This window comes from Eriocheir sinensis, chromosome 25 (assembly GCF_024679095.1).
Source record: "Eriocheir sinensis breed Jianghai 21 chromosome 25, ASM2467909v1, whole genome shotgun sequence".
NCBI classification, from domain to species: domain Eukaryota; kingdom Metazoa; phylum Arthropoda; class Malacostraca; order Decapoda; family Varunidae; genus Eriocheir; species Eriocheir sinensis.
Window position 1 is genome coordinate 16,584,735 of NC_066533.1, and position 17,144 is coordinate 16,601,878.

The window sequence follows — 17,144 nt, forward strand, 5'->3', positions numbered from 1 at the left end:
TCTCTCTCTCTCTCTCTCTCTCTCTCTCTCTCTCTCTCTCTCTCTCTCTCTCTCTCTCTCTCTCTCGTACCATGCCGTATATAATCAAAGTTAAGAAGGTTATATTTTTTTAACATTTAAAGGAGAGAGAGAGAGAGAGAGAGAGTAATAAAAACGGATGACAACCTTTCACACCACGACGCTGAACACTCATCTCTACGGAAGGGAGGAGAAAGGCCCAATTCCTCCACCTCCTCCTCCTCCTCCTCCTCCTCTTCCTTCTCCTTCCTCCATCCCTATCCTCACTTTTCCCTGAAGGGTGAACAAGCTATATATTATGAAGAGAGAGAGAGAGAGAGAGAGAGAGAGAGAGAGAGAGAGAGAGAGAGAGAGAGAGAGAGAGAGAGGCTTTTTATATAGAATGACATTAAGAGTTTACTAAGTGTGCAATGATATGTGTAATTAATGTGTGTGTGTGTGTGTGTGTGTGTGTGTGTGTGTGTGTGTGTGTGTGTGTGTGTGTGTGTGCGTGTGCGTTTGTTGACCTATGTATATTTGTTTACCGTACCTGTTTGTGATTGCGTTTGTTATTATTCTGTTTTGTTTGTGTTTGTTTACCTTGTTTGTATTTGTTTACTTGTTTTCGTCCGCACGAGTCAACTTTGAAACTTATTTGGGGGGAGGGAGGGGGGGGGTGCAGGCGTATTCATCAGTGTGCGTAAACGTATTTCCCGAGTATGTACGTATATGTGTGTACCTATTTCTGCATGTACACATCTATGGGTAAATATGTATAACTATAACTATGTATGTATAACTATCTTCAAGTAAGTTATTTTTGTCAGCTTTTCACTTTCATGATCGTTTTTTTATTTTCTCACCTCAAACGTTTTTCCAATTATTTGAACGTTTTATTCAATTTAACTAATATTTTTTTCACTTATATTTTCTTCTATTACAACTACATTTTTTCACCTTTTCACTTTAATATACGTTTTTTTCTCCACCTGTATGAACGTTTTTTTTCATTTTCAATCGTTTATTTTCTCTTGCAATACGTTCGTTTCACCTTATCGCCTTCTTGATCATTTTTTCCACTCATCAACGTTCTTTTCACCTGCCAATGAACCGGAGAGTGAGACGTTTATTTTTCTTGCAATACGTTTGTTTCACCTTATCGCCTTCTTGATCATTTTTTCCACTTATCAACGTTCTTTTCACCTGCCAATGAGCCGGAGAGTGAGACGTTTATTTTTCTTGCAATACGTTTGTTTCACCTTATCGCCTTCTTGATCATTTTTTCCACTCATCAACGTTCTTTTCAAATGCCAATGCGCCTGAGAGTGAGACGTTTATTTTCTCTTGCAATACGTTTGTTTCACATTTTCGCATTTTTTTACCTTTTTCCAATCATAAACGTTTTCACCTGTCCATCCACCTGAGAGTAAAACGTTTATTTTCTCTTGCAATACGTTTGTTTCACATTTTCGCATTTTTTTACCTTTTTCCACTCATAAACGTTTTCACCTGTCCATCCACCTGAGAGTAAACGTTTATTTTCTCTTGCAATACGTCTGTTTCACCTTTTCGCCATCTCATAAACGTTTATTCACCTGTCCATGCACCTGAAAGTAAAACGTTCCCCCCCCCCCCCCAACAGGTGCTATGCTGAGGGGTGGGGCGACGTCGGTGGCTGACCGTGGCGGTGATGGTTTGACCAGTCTACGTGTCCGAGAAGCGGGTCCTCCTCCTCCTCCTCCTCTTCTTCCTCCTTCCTCCTCCTTCTCCTCTTTCTCTTCCTTCTTTTCCTTCCTCTTCTCTTCCTCTTCTCCATCCTGTTCCTTCGGCTCCTCCCGCTGCTGTTGCTGTTGTCGTTCGCCTCCACGCTCCTCCGACAGGTAAGATAATTGCGTAAGAGAGAGAGAGAGAGAGAGAGAGAGAGAGAGAGAGAGAGAGAGAGAAAGGATATGGTCTCTCCTTTTTCAACTCCAGTTCTTCTCTTCTCTCTCTCTCTCTCTCTCTCTTCTTTCCTCAACTGACCTCTTCCTCCTCCTCCTCCTCCTCCTCTTCTTCCTCCTCCTCCTCCTCTTCCTCCTCTTCTTCCTCCTCCTCCTCCTCTTCCTCCTCTTCTTCCACCTCCTTCGCTCCCATTTATTATCCTTTGTTGTCTGCCTAATCCACCGTCTCTCTCTCTCTCTCTCTCTCTCTCTCTCTCTCTCTCTCTCTCTCTCTCTCTCTCTCTCTCTCTCTCTCTCTCTCTCTCTCTCATATATTCTTTTATCTCCTAATCTTCCCATAACTTTTCCTCTCTCACCTCCCATTTCTAAATCTGCCACCACCCACGCACTCTCTCTCTCTCTCTCTCTCTCTCTCTCTCTCTCTCTCTCTCTCTCTCTCTCTCTCTCTCTCTCTCTCTCTCTCTCTTCTTCTATCTTCTTCCTCTTCATCTCCGCTTCACACACTCCATAAAATCCTTTTCAAAAATTGCTCCTCCTCCTCCTCCTCCCAAGAAACAACGGAAAAACAATTCAAGCAAAGCGATACAATACCGACATCGGCAGGAGTTATTTCTCGAATAGAGTTGTTCGCCATTGGAACAGCCTTCCTGCAGAAGTGGTTACCGCAGAGACCATCAACTCCTTCAAGAAACGCATTGATCGCCACTTTGCTGCATCGGGAGTGAACTGAACGTTCCCAAGAGTAGATACACAAGTGCTATAATCCTTCCCTGCAAGCCACTCCTATGGCAAACGGATTGATTAAATCACTGAACGCAGGCAGCCTAGAGTGAGCCAACAGGCTTTCTGCTGCCTGCTAGTCCATGTTTCCATGTTTCCTCCTCCTCCTCCTCCTCTTCCTCCTCCTTTTCTTCTCTTAATATTTATCTGACCTTTAAGTAAGAAGAGAGAGAGAGAGAGAGAGAGAGAGAGAGAGAGAGAGAGAGAGAGAGAGAGAGACGCCTCATTATTGACCATTCTGTCTCTCATTAGTAGAGGTTCACCCATTTAGACGAGAAAGAGGGAAGGAGGAAGGAAGGAAGGAAGGAAGGAAGGAGGGAAGTTTGTTTCTTTCCTTTACCTCTCTCTCTCTCTCTCTCTCTCTCTCTCTCTCTCTCTCTCTCTCTCTCTCTCTCTCTCTCTCTCTCTCTCTCTCTCTCTCTCTCTCTCCACCAATTCGTGGCAAAGGTAAGGTGATGATGGATGGATTAAATCGAGTGTTCTCTCTCTCTCTCTCTCTCTCTCTCTCTCTCTCTCTCTCTCTCTCTCTCTCTCTCTCTCTCTCTCTCTCTCTCTCTCTCTCTCTCTCTCGATTATTTCATTCATGCCTGTGTACATAAATAAAAAGTTCACGTACACGAGATGCATTGCTAATAGGTGTGTGTGTGTGTGTGCGTGTGTGTGTGTGTGTGTGTGTGTGTGTGATGAATGTGCAATTAGGCCTATTCCACGCACACACACCTACACAGCTTCGAATAAACACGTACATACAATATCTATCCCTTCATACATAGATACACACATACACATACATACATACATACAGACAGACACAGACAGACAGACACTTTATAAACCAATCAGAACTCAAGTCGACACGAAAACAAACAAACACACACGTAGACAGACAGATGACCAAAGAAACACAGACAGACAAGCAATAAATCAACCAGTCAGAATTTAGTCAAGTTATCCCATCAAAGTCCAAACCCATTTTCTTTCATCTACTTCCCTCCCTTGATCTGTTTACGAAGCGACCTGCGTTGAGTCCGCCCTCTAACTGTCTAACGCCCTTTGTCCCCTATCCATCAGCCTCTCACCGCCCATCTGTCTCCCCACACGTTATTGATATCCACCCCTTTATGTGTCAGGTCAGCCATTTGTTTTGATTTTGGTTTCCTACTTTTTATTTTTGTATTTCGTTTTTTATTACTTTTTTCTATTATCTTTTTTGTAGCGGTGTTTTCAGCTTTTGTGTCACTTAGCTGTTATTATACACGCTTTTTATATGTTAGTTCTCTTTTTATTTCTTCGTTTCTTATTTCTTTCTTTTTGTTTCTTTATTTTTTTTTTCCTCCAGTTGGTCATTATCATAATCTCTCTTTTCTCCGTTATTCTACTCCGCATTTTCACTTTACCATCTTTTATCTCTCCTCCTCCTCCTCCATCTCTTCTTTCTCCTCCTCCTCTTCCTCCTCCATCTCTTCTTTCTTCTCCTCCGTCTTGGAATCTACCACCTCTTCCGTCTTTCCTCCTCCGCGACCTATCAGTAACATAAGCTTATATATCGTCTAACTATTGATATCCACCCTTTTATATTAGTACAGTCCTTTATTTTTGTTTCCATGTCACAGTTTCCTTTTATTTCATTTACTTTTTATTTCTCTATTTCTATTACTATCTCCCGTATATCAACTCCCGTCTATGTCAACCAGCTATTTATATCCACCCTTTATATGTCAGTTCAATCGTCTATATTTGTTTCCATCTATTACTCTCTTTAGATTTCTTTTATTTCTCTGTTTTTGTATTTCTTTTATCTCCTGTATCGGTAATTTAAGCTTGTATTTTATCTAACTATTAAAATCCAACCCTTTATATGTCACTACAGTCATCTATGTTTGTTTCCATTTTATATTTTATTTTTCTCTTGTATCTTTTATTTATGCATCAGATTCCTATGTCCTTCTTTATCCTCTACTATACATCAGTACAGTCATCTTTTGTTTCCTTCACGCTTCCATTCTTTATCTCTTGTTTACTTCATTTATACATCAGTTCCCAATTTCCTTCCTTTATTCTTCTTTTCGTCCATCTGTCCACCTCGCTGTCTATCTTTTCCTTCCTCCCACGACCTCTACATTCCTTTCCTATCACCTGTCACCTCGCACCTATCCCTTATGTTGGTAATTGGTATCCAGTTACCTGTAATGACGCCCAGGCCTACTAGCCACACCTGTTTCCTCTCACCTGCCTAGCTTTCTGTCCGTATGTACATGTCACCTGGTCTGTGTTTACCTGTCCAATCAGCCACGATATCACCTGGGCAGATAATGTGATGTCACTAATTTTAACGACCTATCTTTTAGTCTCATTTTTTTTTCTAATGTTCTTTCTTTCACTCTCTCAATATTCCTTTCCAAAAACTTTTAACTACTTTATCCGCCCTCCTCCCCGCTCTCTCCCTCCTCCTTTTTCTCTTTCTCCTTCCTCAAACAGCCGAGAGGTTTGTATTAAGCTAATATATATTTTTACACGCTGGTACGAGGCTAAACTTTCACATCCTGTTCTGGTAAAGGCTTTAATATCATATTTTCCCTTGGTTCTTTCTGCCTTGACTTCTACGATCCCTGAGCTTACAATTTGCTACTTAGTTGTCTGTCTGTTATTCGACCTTTTCCGGTATTCTCCTCTTCTTTCTCTGTTTAATGTTAGTGTACTCCATCCTCTCCCGGTAAAGGTTCTAATATAATTTCTTCGCTTGAGTCTATCTGCCTTGACTTCTACATTTCCTTTCTGGGATGACACTTAACTATTTCAGTTGTCCGTCTGCTATTTGTTACACGCATGAAAGTTAGGAGGCACATAAAAGTGGAAAACCAAATAAATAAACTCATAACTCTTTCAGCCTATCTATCTGTCTCCAAGGTGTGTGTCATGATGTGAGAATGCTTGTGAGAATATGACCCTCCTCCCACCCACCCTTTTTTTTTACAGTAAAGAAGACAGCTTGAGAAAATATAAAAAAATAAAAAGTTCAGTAGTAATCTTCTAGCCTATCTATGTCTCCAAGGTGTGTGTCTCTACCTGTCCGTGTCTCTACAGATGGGCGGAAGGTGTTTGTGGTGTGAGAACGCTGGTGAGTGATTTTTTTTTTTTGGGGGGGGGGTCAAAGGAGGCAGTTTAATCATGTTTACAACCTGTCCCTCTATATCCAAGGTGTGTGTCTACCTGTCCGTGTCTCAACAGATGGGCGGCAGATGTTTGTGATGTGAGAACGCTGGTGACAGTTATTTTTGGGGGGTTAAAGGAGGTCGTTTAATCACGTTTACAACCTGTCCCTCTATATCCAAGGTGTGTGTCTACCTGTCCGTGTCTCAACAGATGGGCGGCAGGTGTTTGTGATGTGAGAACGCTGGTAAGAATGATTGTAAAGGGTAAAGGAGGTCGTTTAATCACGCTTACAACCTGTCCCTCTATATCCAAGGTGTGTGTCTACCTGTCCGTGTCTCAACAGATGGGCGGCAGGTGTTTGTGATGTGAGAACGCTGGTAAGAAGTGGCTGGATCCGCGGCGCACCCCCGACATACGCTCCTCCTCAGGTGAGCATGTCATAGCTACCTGGCCGCCCCTTAGCACGCCGCCACCTGTTGTTAACGCCGCTGCCTCACTGCCGCCGCGGCCCCTAATGCTAATGCTAATGGTGATGTTAATGCCGTGGTTCCTTCTGCTGATGATGGTGTTGATAGTGCTGCCTGTTGCTATTACTGCTACTGCTGCTACTTCTTCCTGCTCCTTCTCCTCCTTCCTTCCTTCCGCCCTTCCTTCTTCTTCCTCCTCCTCCTCCTTCCTTTCTTTCTCTCTCTTCTTTTCTTTCTCCCTTTCTTCTTTCCTCCTCCTCCCTTCCTACAGTCTTTCCTTCCTTCCCCTTCTTCCTCCTCCTTCCTTTCTTTTTCTTTCTTTCTTCCTTTCTTTCTCTCTTTCTTCCTTCCTTTTTCCTCCCACCCTTCCTTCCTTCCTTCCTTCCTTCCTCCTCCACCCTCCCTCCCTTTCTTCCTTCCCTCTTTTCTTCCTACCTTCCTTCCTCCTCCTCCTCCTCATCCTACTACTACTACTACTACTAATAATAATAATAATAATAATAATAATAATAATAATAAAAATAAATGAGTGATAGTTATTTTTACTCCTAGGCTTGTATAATCATTATCATTACTTTTTATAACAATTAGAAGTTTATGGTGGTAGTAGTAGTAGTAGTAGTAGTAGTAGTAGTAGAAGTAAGGTTAAAGCAATACTATCAACAACAACAAGAACAACAATAACAACAACAGCAGCAGCATCAGTATTGGTATTAGCCTATTAGCATTTGTAACAGTAATATACTTAACGCTAAGCTGTACGCATTTCCGATCATCACCATCACATCCATCCATTCCCCGCCCAATAACGGCCCATCCTGACCTTTAATAATGACCTTACTGCTGCACTGACCTCACCTACAAATGCAACTCCCAGATTAACCTAACCTTTTTTTTTATCATACTGTTATATTAAGCTATGTATTGTATCAAGTTGTTTCATAAGGCTTTACTAGGCTATTATTTACTTCTTGACATAAACCAATAGCCTACCGTCATCTTACTAGGCTAACCTTTTTGCTATACTGTATTACGATTGGGTTTCAGTTTTGTCTATTACCTCATATTTATCATACTCTTATATTAAGCTGTGTATTGTATTAACTTGCTTCATACGGTTTGACTAGGCTATTATTTACTTCTTGACAATGTACTGATAGCCTACTCCTATCATACGAGGCTAACCATTTTGACATGCTGTATTACGTTTGGTTTTCAGTGCATTATCTCAAAAGTAATAAGAATTGGAAAGCACTAATAATAACAAAAAATAACAAATAGCAATAACAAAACCACAATAACCAAAAAATAACAATAAAATAACCAATCACCATTTATCTCTTCCCAGTTTTTCCATTCGCGTCGCTACCGAGAGATGGAAAAAGACAAAAAAAAGAAAGCACAATTAATAACAAACATAGGAGACCATAACAACAATAACAAAACCACAAAACAAAAATAACAATGCCTAACCAATTAACAGTAACTACATTTTCCCGTTTTCTTTCCATCCGCGTCGCTAACAATTACGAAAAACGGGAAAAAGAATAAAAGAAAACACACAATAAATAACAAATAAATAACACTAAATAACAATAACAAACCCACAAAAACAATAACAAAAGTCCAATCAATCATCAGTTACCACCTATTCCCGTTTTCTTTGCATCCGCGTCGCTGCCAATTACGAAAAACGGGAAAAAGAATAAAAGAAAACACACAATAAATAACAAAATAAATAACAACACTAAATAACAATAACAAAACCACAAAACAAAACAGTAACAAGACTAACTAATCACGACATCCCGTTTTCTTCCATCCCAAAAACGAGAAAGGGAAAAAACAATAACAAAACAGACAAAACAAACGTTATTTCCCTACCTCTTAACGTCGGGCTGATCAATTGTAGGCCTTCGTGTATTGGGGCTTCCGCTGGTTAGGCCTACACGCGATACAGAACCACATAAGGAGAAAAACAGACCGACAAACGACGCTCACCACCTCCCCGACACACTGGTGATGCGATACTGGGTGATTCGGTTGCTTCACTGTCTCGGTTCTTTTTTAACTTCACTTCCTTTTTGCTTTTTTGCTTTTTGACGCGATACAGAACCACATAACGAGAAAAAAAGACAGACAAAAGACATCGCCCTCCCAAACACACTGGTGAGGAGACACGGCTGACTCGGTTGCTTCACTGTCTCGGTTCTTTTTAATTTTACTTCTTTTGTTTTTCCTTTGCACTTTTTGACGTGTGTTATGGGAAGTGTTTATTGTTCGATATGTGTTTTATTTCTGTTTTCTTCATTTTAATACGGTTTCGACCTATAGCTATATATGCCCAACGTTACCACATTGTCGTACTTGGCGTATAAGTATTTTTTTTGCCAATTTCTGACCAAAAAACATCGTACCCACAAAGAGAACGATATGCATTTATAATTATTGTTCATATTGGCAATTATTGATGCTCTTTTTTGCGATATTTATGGGGCAGAAACCGAAAAATATACAATGTTATGCGTACGATAATGTGTCTATGTATCTATTTATTTATCTACCTACCTGGCTAGTGTTTTATCCATCTATCTATGTAACTATCTATCTTTCATATTATCTACCTATCTATCAATCTATCCATCTATCATATCCATACATAGCTATCTACTCTCGTAACTATCTATTTATCTATCTAAGTAACTGTCATTATATATATTCAGCTGTCTACTTTTTTATCTATCTCTCTATCAATCTATCTACCTACCTATCTACTCCTATCTATCTGTCTATTAATCTATCGTGCCTTCGCAGTTGTTGTGGTGAGTGGGTGTGATTCAGGCACATGTGAGGGCTGTGGGGGGCCGCGGGGAGGGGGCGGGGGGGCGGGGGACTGTGGGACCTGCCAGGGGGGGAACCGCCGCCCCCCTCCCCCCTCCTCCCCCCACCCCGCCCCGCCCCCCCTCAACGGCCACCTGCTGCCCCCGCCGCCCCCCTCGCAAGTCGTCAAGGTGGTGGTTCTGGGCGCCCCCGGAGTGGGCAAGACTTCGATTATTAAGGTGAGGATGTGTGTGTTTGGTATAGTCTGCCATTTTGCGGTGACGTTTTCTATGGTTGGTTGGTTCTTTTTTTTTCGAGTTTTTATTTTTTTACTGTTTTTCTTTATTATTATTTTTCTCGTACCTTTTTTTCTTTTATTGTTACCGAGTTTTTTTTTTTCCTTTTCGTTCTGTTTTCATTCTTCGTAATAATTTTTTGTTTCTTTTTCTCGTATCTTTTTCTTTGGATAAATTTTGAGTTTCTTTTTGCTTGTTTTATATTTATTTCTTCTATAATTGTTCGAGATTACTGTTTGGAGTTTTTTTCTCTTCTTTCTTCTTTCCTTTTCTTCATTTGTAGTACGTAAATCCTCTGTCAGAAACTGTTCCTACTTCGCTTTTATTCGAAGATTCTTTTTTATGTCAGTCTGTTTATCTGTCAGTCTGTCTGTCTGCCTGTCTGTCCGAGTGTCTGTCTGTCTAACATGCTTTTCTTCTCTCTTTCATGTGTAAGGTAAATAAACACAGGTGACAGAGGTACCGCTTCTTTACCTGCCACTATCATCTGTGCCCATCTACCTGTCTACCTGGCGACCCTTTTTGCCTTCCTGTATACCTTTCAGCCCTACGTGATGTATCCAATTTAGCAAGCCTTTACCTACTTCCCTCCCTTTTATTTATTGCTTTTCTCTTTATTTCTTTCTTTACTTCCCTGCCCTTCTTTCTTTCCCATCCAACCTTCCTTATTTCTTACTCTTCCATCCCTTTTTCTTTCATCTAGCTTCTAACTCTCTAACCTAACTCTTTATAACGGGTTTGCTTTTCTTCGCTTTTCTTCATTCCTCTCTATAACAACTTTCCTTTCTCTCATATCTTTCATCACTCACCATATACTCGCTCTCCACTAACTTCATAACCTCTTCCCTTTTCCTCCCATTCATTTCGCTCTTCACTCACTCTTCATAACTAACATCCTTCTCTTCCTTTCCTCAACACAGCAATTTGTCCATAACGAGTTCCCGGAGGCCCACCAGCCCACCACTACCCGGGTTAACAACTGGTCCAACGTGCTGGTCAACGAGAGGGTGTATCAACTGTGCATCGCTGACATCCCGCCGATAAGAGGTGAGAAACGGGGCAGGAGGAGGAGGAGGAGGATAAGGACAGGGGTAGAAAGAGGAGGGGTAGGAGATGGAGAGAGAGGAGAAGTAGGAGGAGGAGCATTGAGTAGAAGTAGGACTGGCAGGAAAAAAATAAACAGGAGGAAAAAGTAGAAAAAGAATAGTAGGAGGTGGAGGAAGAGAAAGAGGAGGAGGAGAATAGAAAAAAGAGGAGGAGGCGAAGGAGAAGAGGTAAGAGGAGGAGGAAAAGGAGGAGGCAAAGATACAGATGGATGGATAGTCTGATAGATATATGGATAATAAATAGATTCATATAGATAGACAGATAGACAGGCAGGTAGAACGTGTGTGCTTGGCAAAGAGACAGATAAAGCCACGGCTGTAGAAAGGGAAAGTTGGATAAAAGGTGCACTTACAGACACACCTTCCCCCTAATTTCTGCTCCCTTTCCCCCTCTCAGCGTTCCCACAAAACTCGTTCTCGGAGTGGGCGGACTACCGCTTCTACGGGCTGCGGTCGGCCATGGCGTACGTGTTCGTGTTCGACCTCACCTGCTACGAGTCCTTCACGCACATCAAGGCGCTGCGGGACCAGGTAACGCACGTGACACTACAGGTGACTTTGCAGGTGGCTTGGGCGACGCAGGTACTGACGCAAGTGTGTTTCCGCAGGTGTACGAGTCCCGGGACATGCGCGAGGTGGGCGTGGTGGTGGTGGGCAACAAGCGGGACCTGCTAGAGGCGTCCGAGCCGCGCGAGAAGCGGGAGCTGCTGCGGGAGATGCGGGAGGTGCCGGCCACCGTCAGGAAGCAGTGGAAGGCCGCCTACGTGGAGGTGTCGGCCAAGTGTAACTGGCACGTGGTGGCCGCCTTCAGGGAGCTGCTGCTGGCGGTGGAGGACGCGCACTCCCACGCCCACGCGCGCCCGCACAACCTGCACGAGCTGCACGAAGTGATTGAACACTCCAAGTGCACCATATTGTGAGGGGCGGCCCGGGCGTGCGCCGCGCCGCGCAGCCATGCACGGCCGCCGCAGCCTGCCAGGACGCCTCTGGACGGCAGAGCAATAGCCTAACACTGACGGCCCCTCCCGTCCCTCCCGACGCCCCGGGGGGAGCTGTCACCCCATGAAACGCACAAGTTAGTCTCAGTGAGGGCGGCGGGGCGGCGGTGCCACACGGCGGCGCGGCGCCCCCCGCCCGCCGCCGCCGCGGCTGCCGGGCCCCCGTGTGGTGGCAGTGGGGGCGCCGTGGCCGGCCCGGTACTGATGCCTGTGAATCGCAAGACGAACTACAGTAATACTAGAGGCTGTTATGTAGGTGTACGGACCCTAGTTAAGTTGGCTCGCTGGCCAGTCCCGAGAAGCGAGTGTACAAAGCCAGACACGTTCCCTGTACAAAGCGACATAACCCACAAAGTGGCTGTTTCCCGCGTTATTGTTAAGTACTTTTTTTCAAACCACGACTCCGGCAAACACTACACAGCACGACGCGCGGCTGGCGGTGCCGGGCACGCCGGGCACGCGCCGCACGGGCGGCGGCCTCGCGGGGCGGTGACGGCGCCGCGCGTCTGTCCGCCCCTGCCGCCGCGACCTTCACGTCACGCCTCGCCCACTGACGCGTCCCTCACCACGCACGCCTCCGATCACCTGTCTCAAAAGTGTCCCCAAAAAGTAAACATTCTACCATTCGACGTTCGGTCTCCATGGATCAGCTTAGGGGTTTTCGTTCCTTAGACAGCGGCTCATAACTGCTTTGATTTACGATCCGGTAGATAGATGTAACCGTTATCATTCTTAGTGGAGCATAGGACTAACAGTGTCTAGCCTAGCAGTCCAGTTAGTGCAAATCAGGTAATTAATGTGCAGGTGAGTAGTGAACGTAAGTAACGAGGGGAGCATCGAGGTCACGAGAAACTTTATACATGTTACACAAAAAACATAAAAAAACTAAAAAAAAAAAAAAAAAAAAGGAAGTCACCAGTGTGTAGTAAGCAGGCAACACACGGGACGGCGCGGCCCTACCCTGGAACACAACCGTGACGAAATGAACAACAACAACAACGACGGCGAACAACAACAACAACAATAACGACACGAGTGGAGCAACACAGCAAGCACAACACGACACAACACAATGAACGGGTCCCCTGCAGTAGATAAGAACCCTCCTCCTCCTCCTCCTCCTCCCCCTTACGAAACCGAATCGAAAGCACTGTTGTTGATGTTTAAAACTCATAAATAAATAAAAAAAAAAACCCAAGCAGCTTTCGGCAGGTAACATAAAACTAATTCCTTTCACTTATTAATAAAAACCGAAACACTTAGACAAACAGACAGACAGACAGACAGACAGACAGACACTTGTGACTCTCAAAGACGGGTTATTGAGGGGTTTAAATAGGTTACTGGGTCAATATTATGAGTTACACACACACACACACACACACACACACACACACACACACACACACACACCTGACGGGGTTTACCTGCGTAGCCTAGAGTTGCCGGTATCAGCTTCGCTTTGCCCGGTTTTCCCTCTTGATGCTCTCCGGACACTAGAGGCAACCTGATGAGGGGATGATGAAGTGCGAGAAGGGGCGAGAAAGGGGGCGAGAGGGGCGGAAAAGGGAGTGGTAGTACCGTAGAGTTTTAATTTCTTTCATTTTCTTTACTCCTGATCGGCCCAAGTCATTGTTTCTAAATACTTAACACGTGTAAACCAAACTATTAATAAACCATCGGAGAACATAAGTCTAGGAAGGGTTAGTATTGTTAAAGGCGGATAATAGAGGTATAAAACAATAAGATATATGATTAGAAGTATCAAAAAGGGGGGTTGAATACACATAACCCATAATCCAAGTCGCTGAACCAGTGTCTAACGTGTATGAGCCAAGTTAATAATGAAACATCGATGAATATTGGTTTGGGAAGGGTTGTAATTGTAAACAGCAGGTAGGGGAGGTATGAAATGATGAGATATGATTTAGGAGTGTTAAAAAAATGTTTGAATCTACAGAAATCATATCCCAAGCAACTGATCCTAAGTATTTAACGTGTATAAATCATATTTGGGAAGGGTTATAATTGTTGAACGCAGATAAAGGAGGTATAGAATAATAAGAGGATTGATTTGAAGTTTAAAAGGTGTTTGAATCTCCAGAAATCATAACCCAAGTAACTGATCCTAAGTATTTAACGTGTATAAATCATATTTGGGAAGGGTTATAATTGTTGAACGCAGATAAGGAAGGTATAGAATAATAAGAGAATTGAGTAGAAGTGATAGAAGGGGTTTGAATCTCCAGAAATCATGATCCAAGTTGCTGATCCTAAATATTTAACGTGTATAAACTAAATTTGGGAAGGGTTATAATTGTTGAACGCAGATAAAGGAGGTATAGAATAATAAGAGAATTGATTAGAAGTGTTATAAAGTGTTTGAATCTCCAGAAATCATGATCCAAGTTGCTGATCTCAAATATTCAACGCTTATAAGCCTATGTGGGAAGGGTCATAATAGTTGAACGCAGATAAAGGAGGTATAGAAAAATAAAAGAATTGATTAGATATGTTGAATGGGGTTTGAATCTCCAGAAACCATGATCCAAGTTGCTGATCCTAAATATTCAGCACTTATAAGCCTATGTGGGAAGGGTCATAATAGTTGAACGCAGATAAAGGAGGTATAGAAAAAAAAAATGATTAGACATGTTGAATGGGGTTTGAATCTCCAGAAATCATGATCCAAGTTGCTGTTTCTAAATATTTCGCTTATAAAACTATTGGAAGGGGTTGATTAATACCACTGAACGTAAATGTGGGAAAACAACAGGTGTAAGAGTCCCCTTTCTCACACCTGCGTTCGTGCCCACCTGCCCACTCTTGCCCACTCGCTATCCTCTCAATCCTCTACTCGCCCCTGCTCGCCACCGCTCGCCACCTCATGGAAAGGGGAGGAAAGGACTCTCGTTACCTTCCCTTGTCCTCCCCTTTTCGCTGGGTTGTCTCCTCTACGCCTCCTCAGCTTCTTCCCCTCTCGTTGTTCCCTCTTCCTCCTCCTCTTGTTGCTGCTGATGGTGATGATGATGATGCTCTCTTGCCTTTTGTTCCCCTTGGCACACACACACACACACACACACACACACACACACACACACACACACACAGGGCGGCATTTCCAGAGGCATGTATACATATTCAATAAAGCAAGCACACGCACACACACACACACACACACGGTGCTTACATAAAACTATACGTAGATTAAATAAATACATGCAACCATAATGCAGGCACGCACGCACGCACGCACGCAATCTCAGGCAGAACACACACACACACACACACACACACACACACACACACACACACCGTCCATTCCCTATCTCCCTTTCATAACATATTCAAATCATATCGCTAATCCCGCCATCGTATCTTGCTCTCCGTCAATTGAATCCCTCAGCTACGTTACGTCATTGTGGGTGGGTGGGAGGGAGGATGGGGAGGGGCGGGGAGATGGGTGGGACTGGGCGGGGTCGGGTATAACGGCTTGTAACGCTATTTCCCGAGACACAAGCAACACACACATGCAGTAAGGGCGTGTAAACCTAAAAAAGACACATTTACTTCCCACGTCAACTATTTCTATAGGTCAAAGAGGGGGTCAATCGGGTTATAATGAGTGTTTCTTTAGGTCCACAGTACAGAGGAAGGGTCAGACTACCACCAGGGTCATAAAACTACCCCGGGAAATGCCCACAACTCCTACGAAAGCCTTGCCAAATATGTGCACTTGGGCGACGAAATGTTTTAAAATACGACCCACTAGTGTTTGTTAGGTGGCGTTGTGCCCGTGCGTCGTGGGACAAAGAATATGACTTAATAATGATGATAGTAATAACGATAACCGAGGCAGTGTTTGTTTATACCGTGCGATGTTACTACACTTTATAGTTAACACAAAAACAAGCTTTGGTGTTCTGGGTTATGCAATAAACGCCTATACCATCCGCCTCTCTCTTTGTATTTGACCCAAGTATACACACACACACACACACACACACACACACACACACACACACACACACACACACACACATTATTTTATTTATTCATGTTGTTTAATTAAGCCTGTAATAATAATAATAATAATAATAAATCGAACCTAACGTATAACAATGTACTAATAAATATGATCGACGTGTGTTGATGATTACATTGCCTATACATGTTAATAAAATTGTATAAAAATATTAAAACATAGTTGATACGTGTGATTGATATTCCCCCACAAGCAAATAGGCATGCTCCTCCCTTCTCCTTTGTTGTTTTACTTGCAACAATAAACTATCAATCAATCAATCAATCAATCCACAAGCAAATAACGAGAAATATTGAAAGGTAAGAGTTCCACAGTTACCAGGTTATCGTACTCAGAGCATAGTATTTACCGGTTTCTGACGCCTAACTATTGCCAAGAAACATCAGGAATTAACTATTTTAACGATAATTATAAGTGCATCTCCTTATTGGGGTCCACGAGACAGTTTTTGGGTAGGAATTAAGTCGGTAAATTCAAGAAGCTGAGTAAGACAATCTGGCAACGTTGGGTAAGACTTGACGTTTCAAATAATGTATAACCAATTCCCTTTCAGCTCAAAACCTAACAATATGTATCTGATTCCTTCTCCTTTCACCTCTCTCACGTCTCATTCACGGCCTAATCTTTCTTCTTTTAACACGAGTGACGCTAAACACATGAATCCGTGACTGTGCTTAAGAATGACAACGAAGAAGACACACACCGCAACTGTAGCAATAATCATATAAGACAAGCCAGACAGTGTTAGTTTCAAGGAAGCATAATCTTGACATGCAATACTGGGAGAGGGAAAGGAAGGGAGAGGAAGGAAGGGGAGGGGAAGGAAGGGGCGTACGTGACTAGCGGTGAAGTGCTTGTGGTAGTGGGGAGGGGAGGTGGGAAGAAGGGGAGAAAAAATGAGGTTGCATGCCAGAAACGGTAAGGGAGGAAGAAGTGGAAGGGGGTGATTGTAACGTACGTAGTGGGGATTAAGGAAGGGGAAGGTTGCATGGATGGGGAGGAGTGGGTGGGAGAGGTAGGAGGGGAGGAGAGGAAGTTCACCGTAGTATTGGGGAGTAGGGGAGATGGGGAGAAACATGAAGGCTACCTCGCTGTCTAGACGTATATTGATAAGTATTGTGCATGGGTGGGGAGGAGGAGGTGGGGAGTGGGAGGGGAAGAGGTGTGCGTGGTGGAGGAAGAGAGGGAAAAAGAAGGGGAGGAAGGGAAAAGAGAAATGGGAGGGGGAGAGGTGGGGAAGGGAGGAAGGAAAAGAGGAATGGGAGGGGAAAAGGTGGGGAGGGGAGGAAGGAAAAAGAGTGGATGGGGAGGGCAGGGAGGAAAAGAATACGGAGGAATGGAAGGGGAAAAGAAATGGAGGAGGAAAAGAGGAGGGAGGGAGGTGGGATAGAGGAGATGGAATAAAAATGGTACGGAGTGACAGTAGATGGACGGGCGGTGGGGGAAGGAATGTCAGCTGGAGGGGAATGGATGGCGTAGTGTGCAATGTGGTGCGTGTCTCGTTAAATCAGCATTAACCTCATTTTTAATCTCAGACACTTG

At 43.5% G+C, this 17,144-nt stretch overlaps 1 protein-coding gene and 1 long non-coding RNA gene across 2 annotated transcripts in view; both read left to right on the top strand.

The window, feature by feature from the left end:
- LOC127003502 (uncharacterized) overlaps window positions 1–6,130 on the top strand; it is a 30,620-nt gene extending 24,490 nt beyond the window's left edge. Inside the window, exons 2-3 of the long non-coding RNA XR_007757096.1 lie at window positions 1,640–1,877; window positions 6,081–6,130. This is a non-coding gene — a long non-coding RNA (uncharacterized LOC127003502). The remainder of the gene's footprint in view (window positions 1–1,639; window positions 1,878–6,080) is intronic.
- Window positions 6,131–7,531: 1,401 nt separating this feature from the next.
- On the top strand, window positions 7,532–15,770 carry LOC127003638 (ras-like protein family member 10B). The gene is made up of 5 exons (XM_050870547.1): window positions 7,532–7,571; window positions 9,152–9,396; window positions 10,374–10,500; window positions 10,957–11,090; window positions 11,168–15,770. Exons 1-5 carry the CDS (start codon window positions 7,532–7,534, stop codon window positions 11,477–11,479), a joined length of 858 nt encoding a protein of 285 aa, XP_050726504.1. The 3' UTR covers window positions 11,480–15,770.
- The last annotated feature ends 1,374 nt before the right edge of the window (window positions 15,771–17,144 follow it).

Coding starts and splice junctions, on each gene's coding strand:
- LOC127003638 (XM_050870547.1), top strand. CDS start 7,532: ATGCTGTATTACGTTTGGTTTTCAGTGCATTATCTCAAAA. Junction 10,501..10,956: donor TGACATCCCGCCGATAAGAG/GTGAGAAACGGG, acceptor TCCCCCTCTCAG/CGTTCCCACAAAACTCGTTC. Junction 11,091..11,167: donor TCAAGGCGCTGCGGGACCAG/GTAACGCACGTG, acceptor GTGTTTCCGCAG/GTGTACGAGTCCCGGGACAT.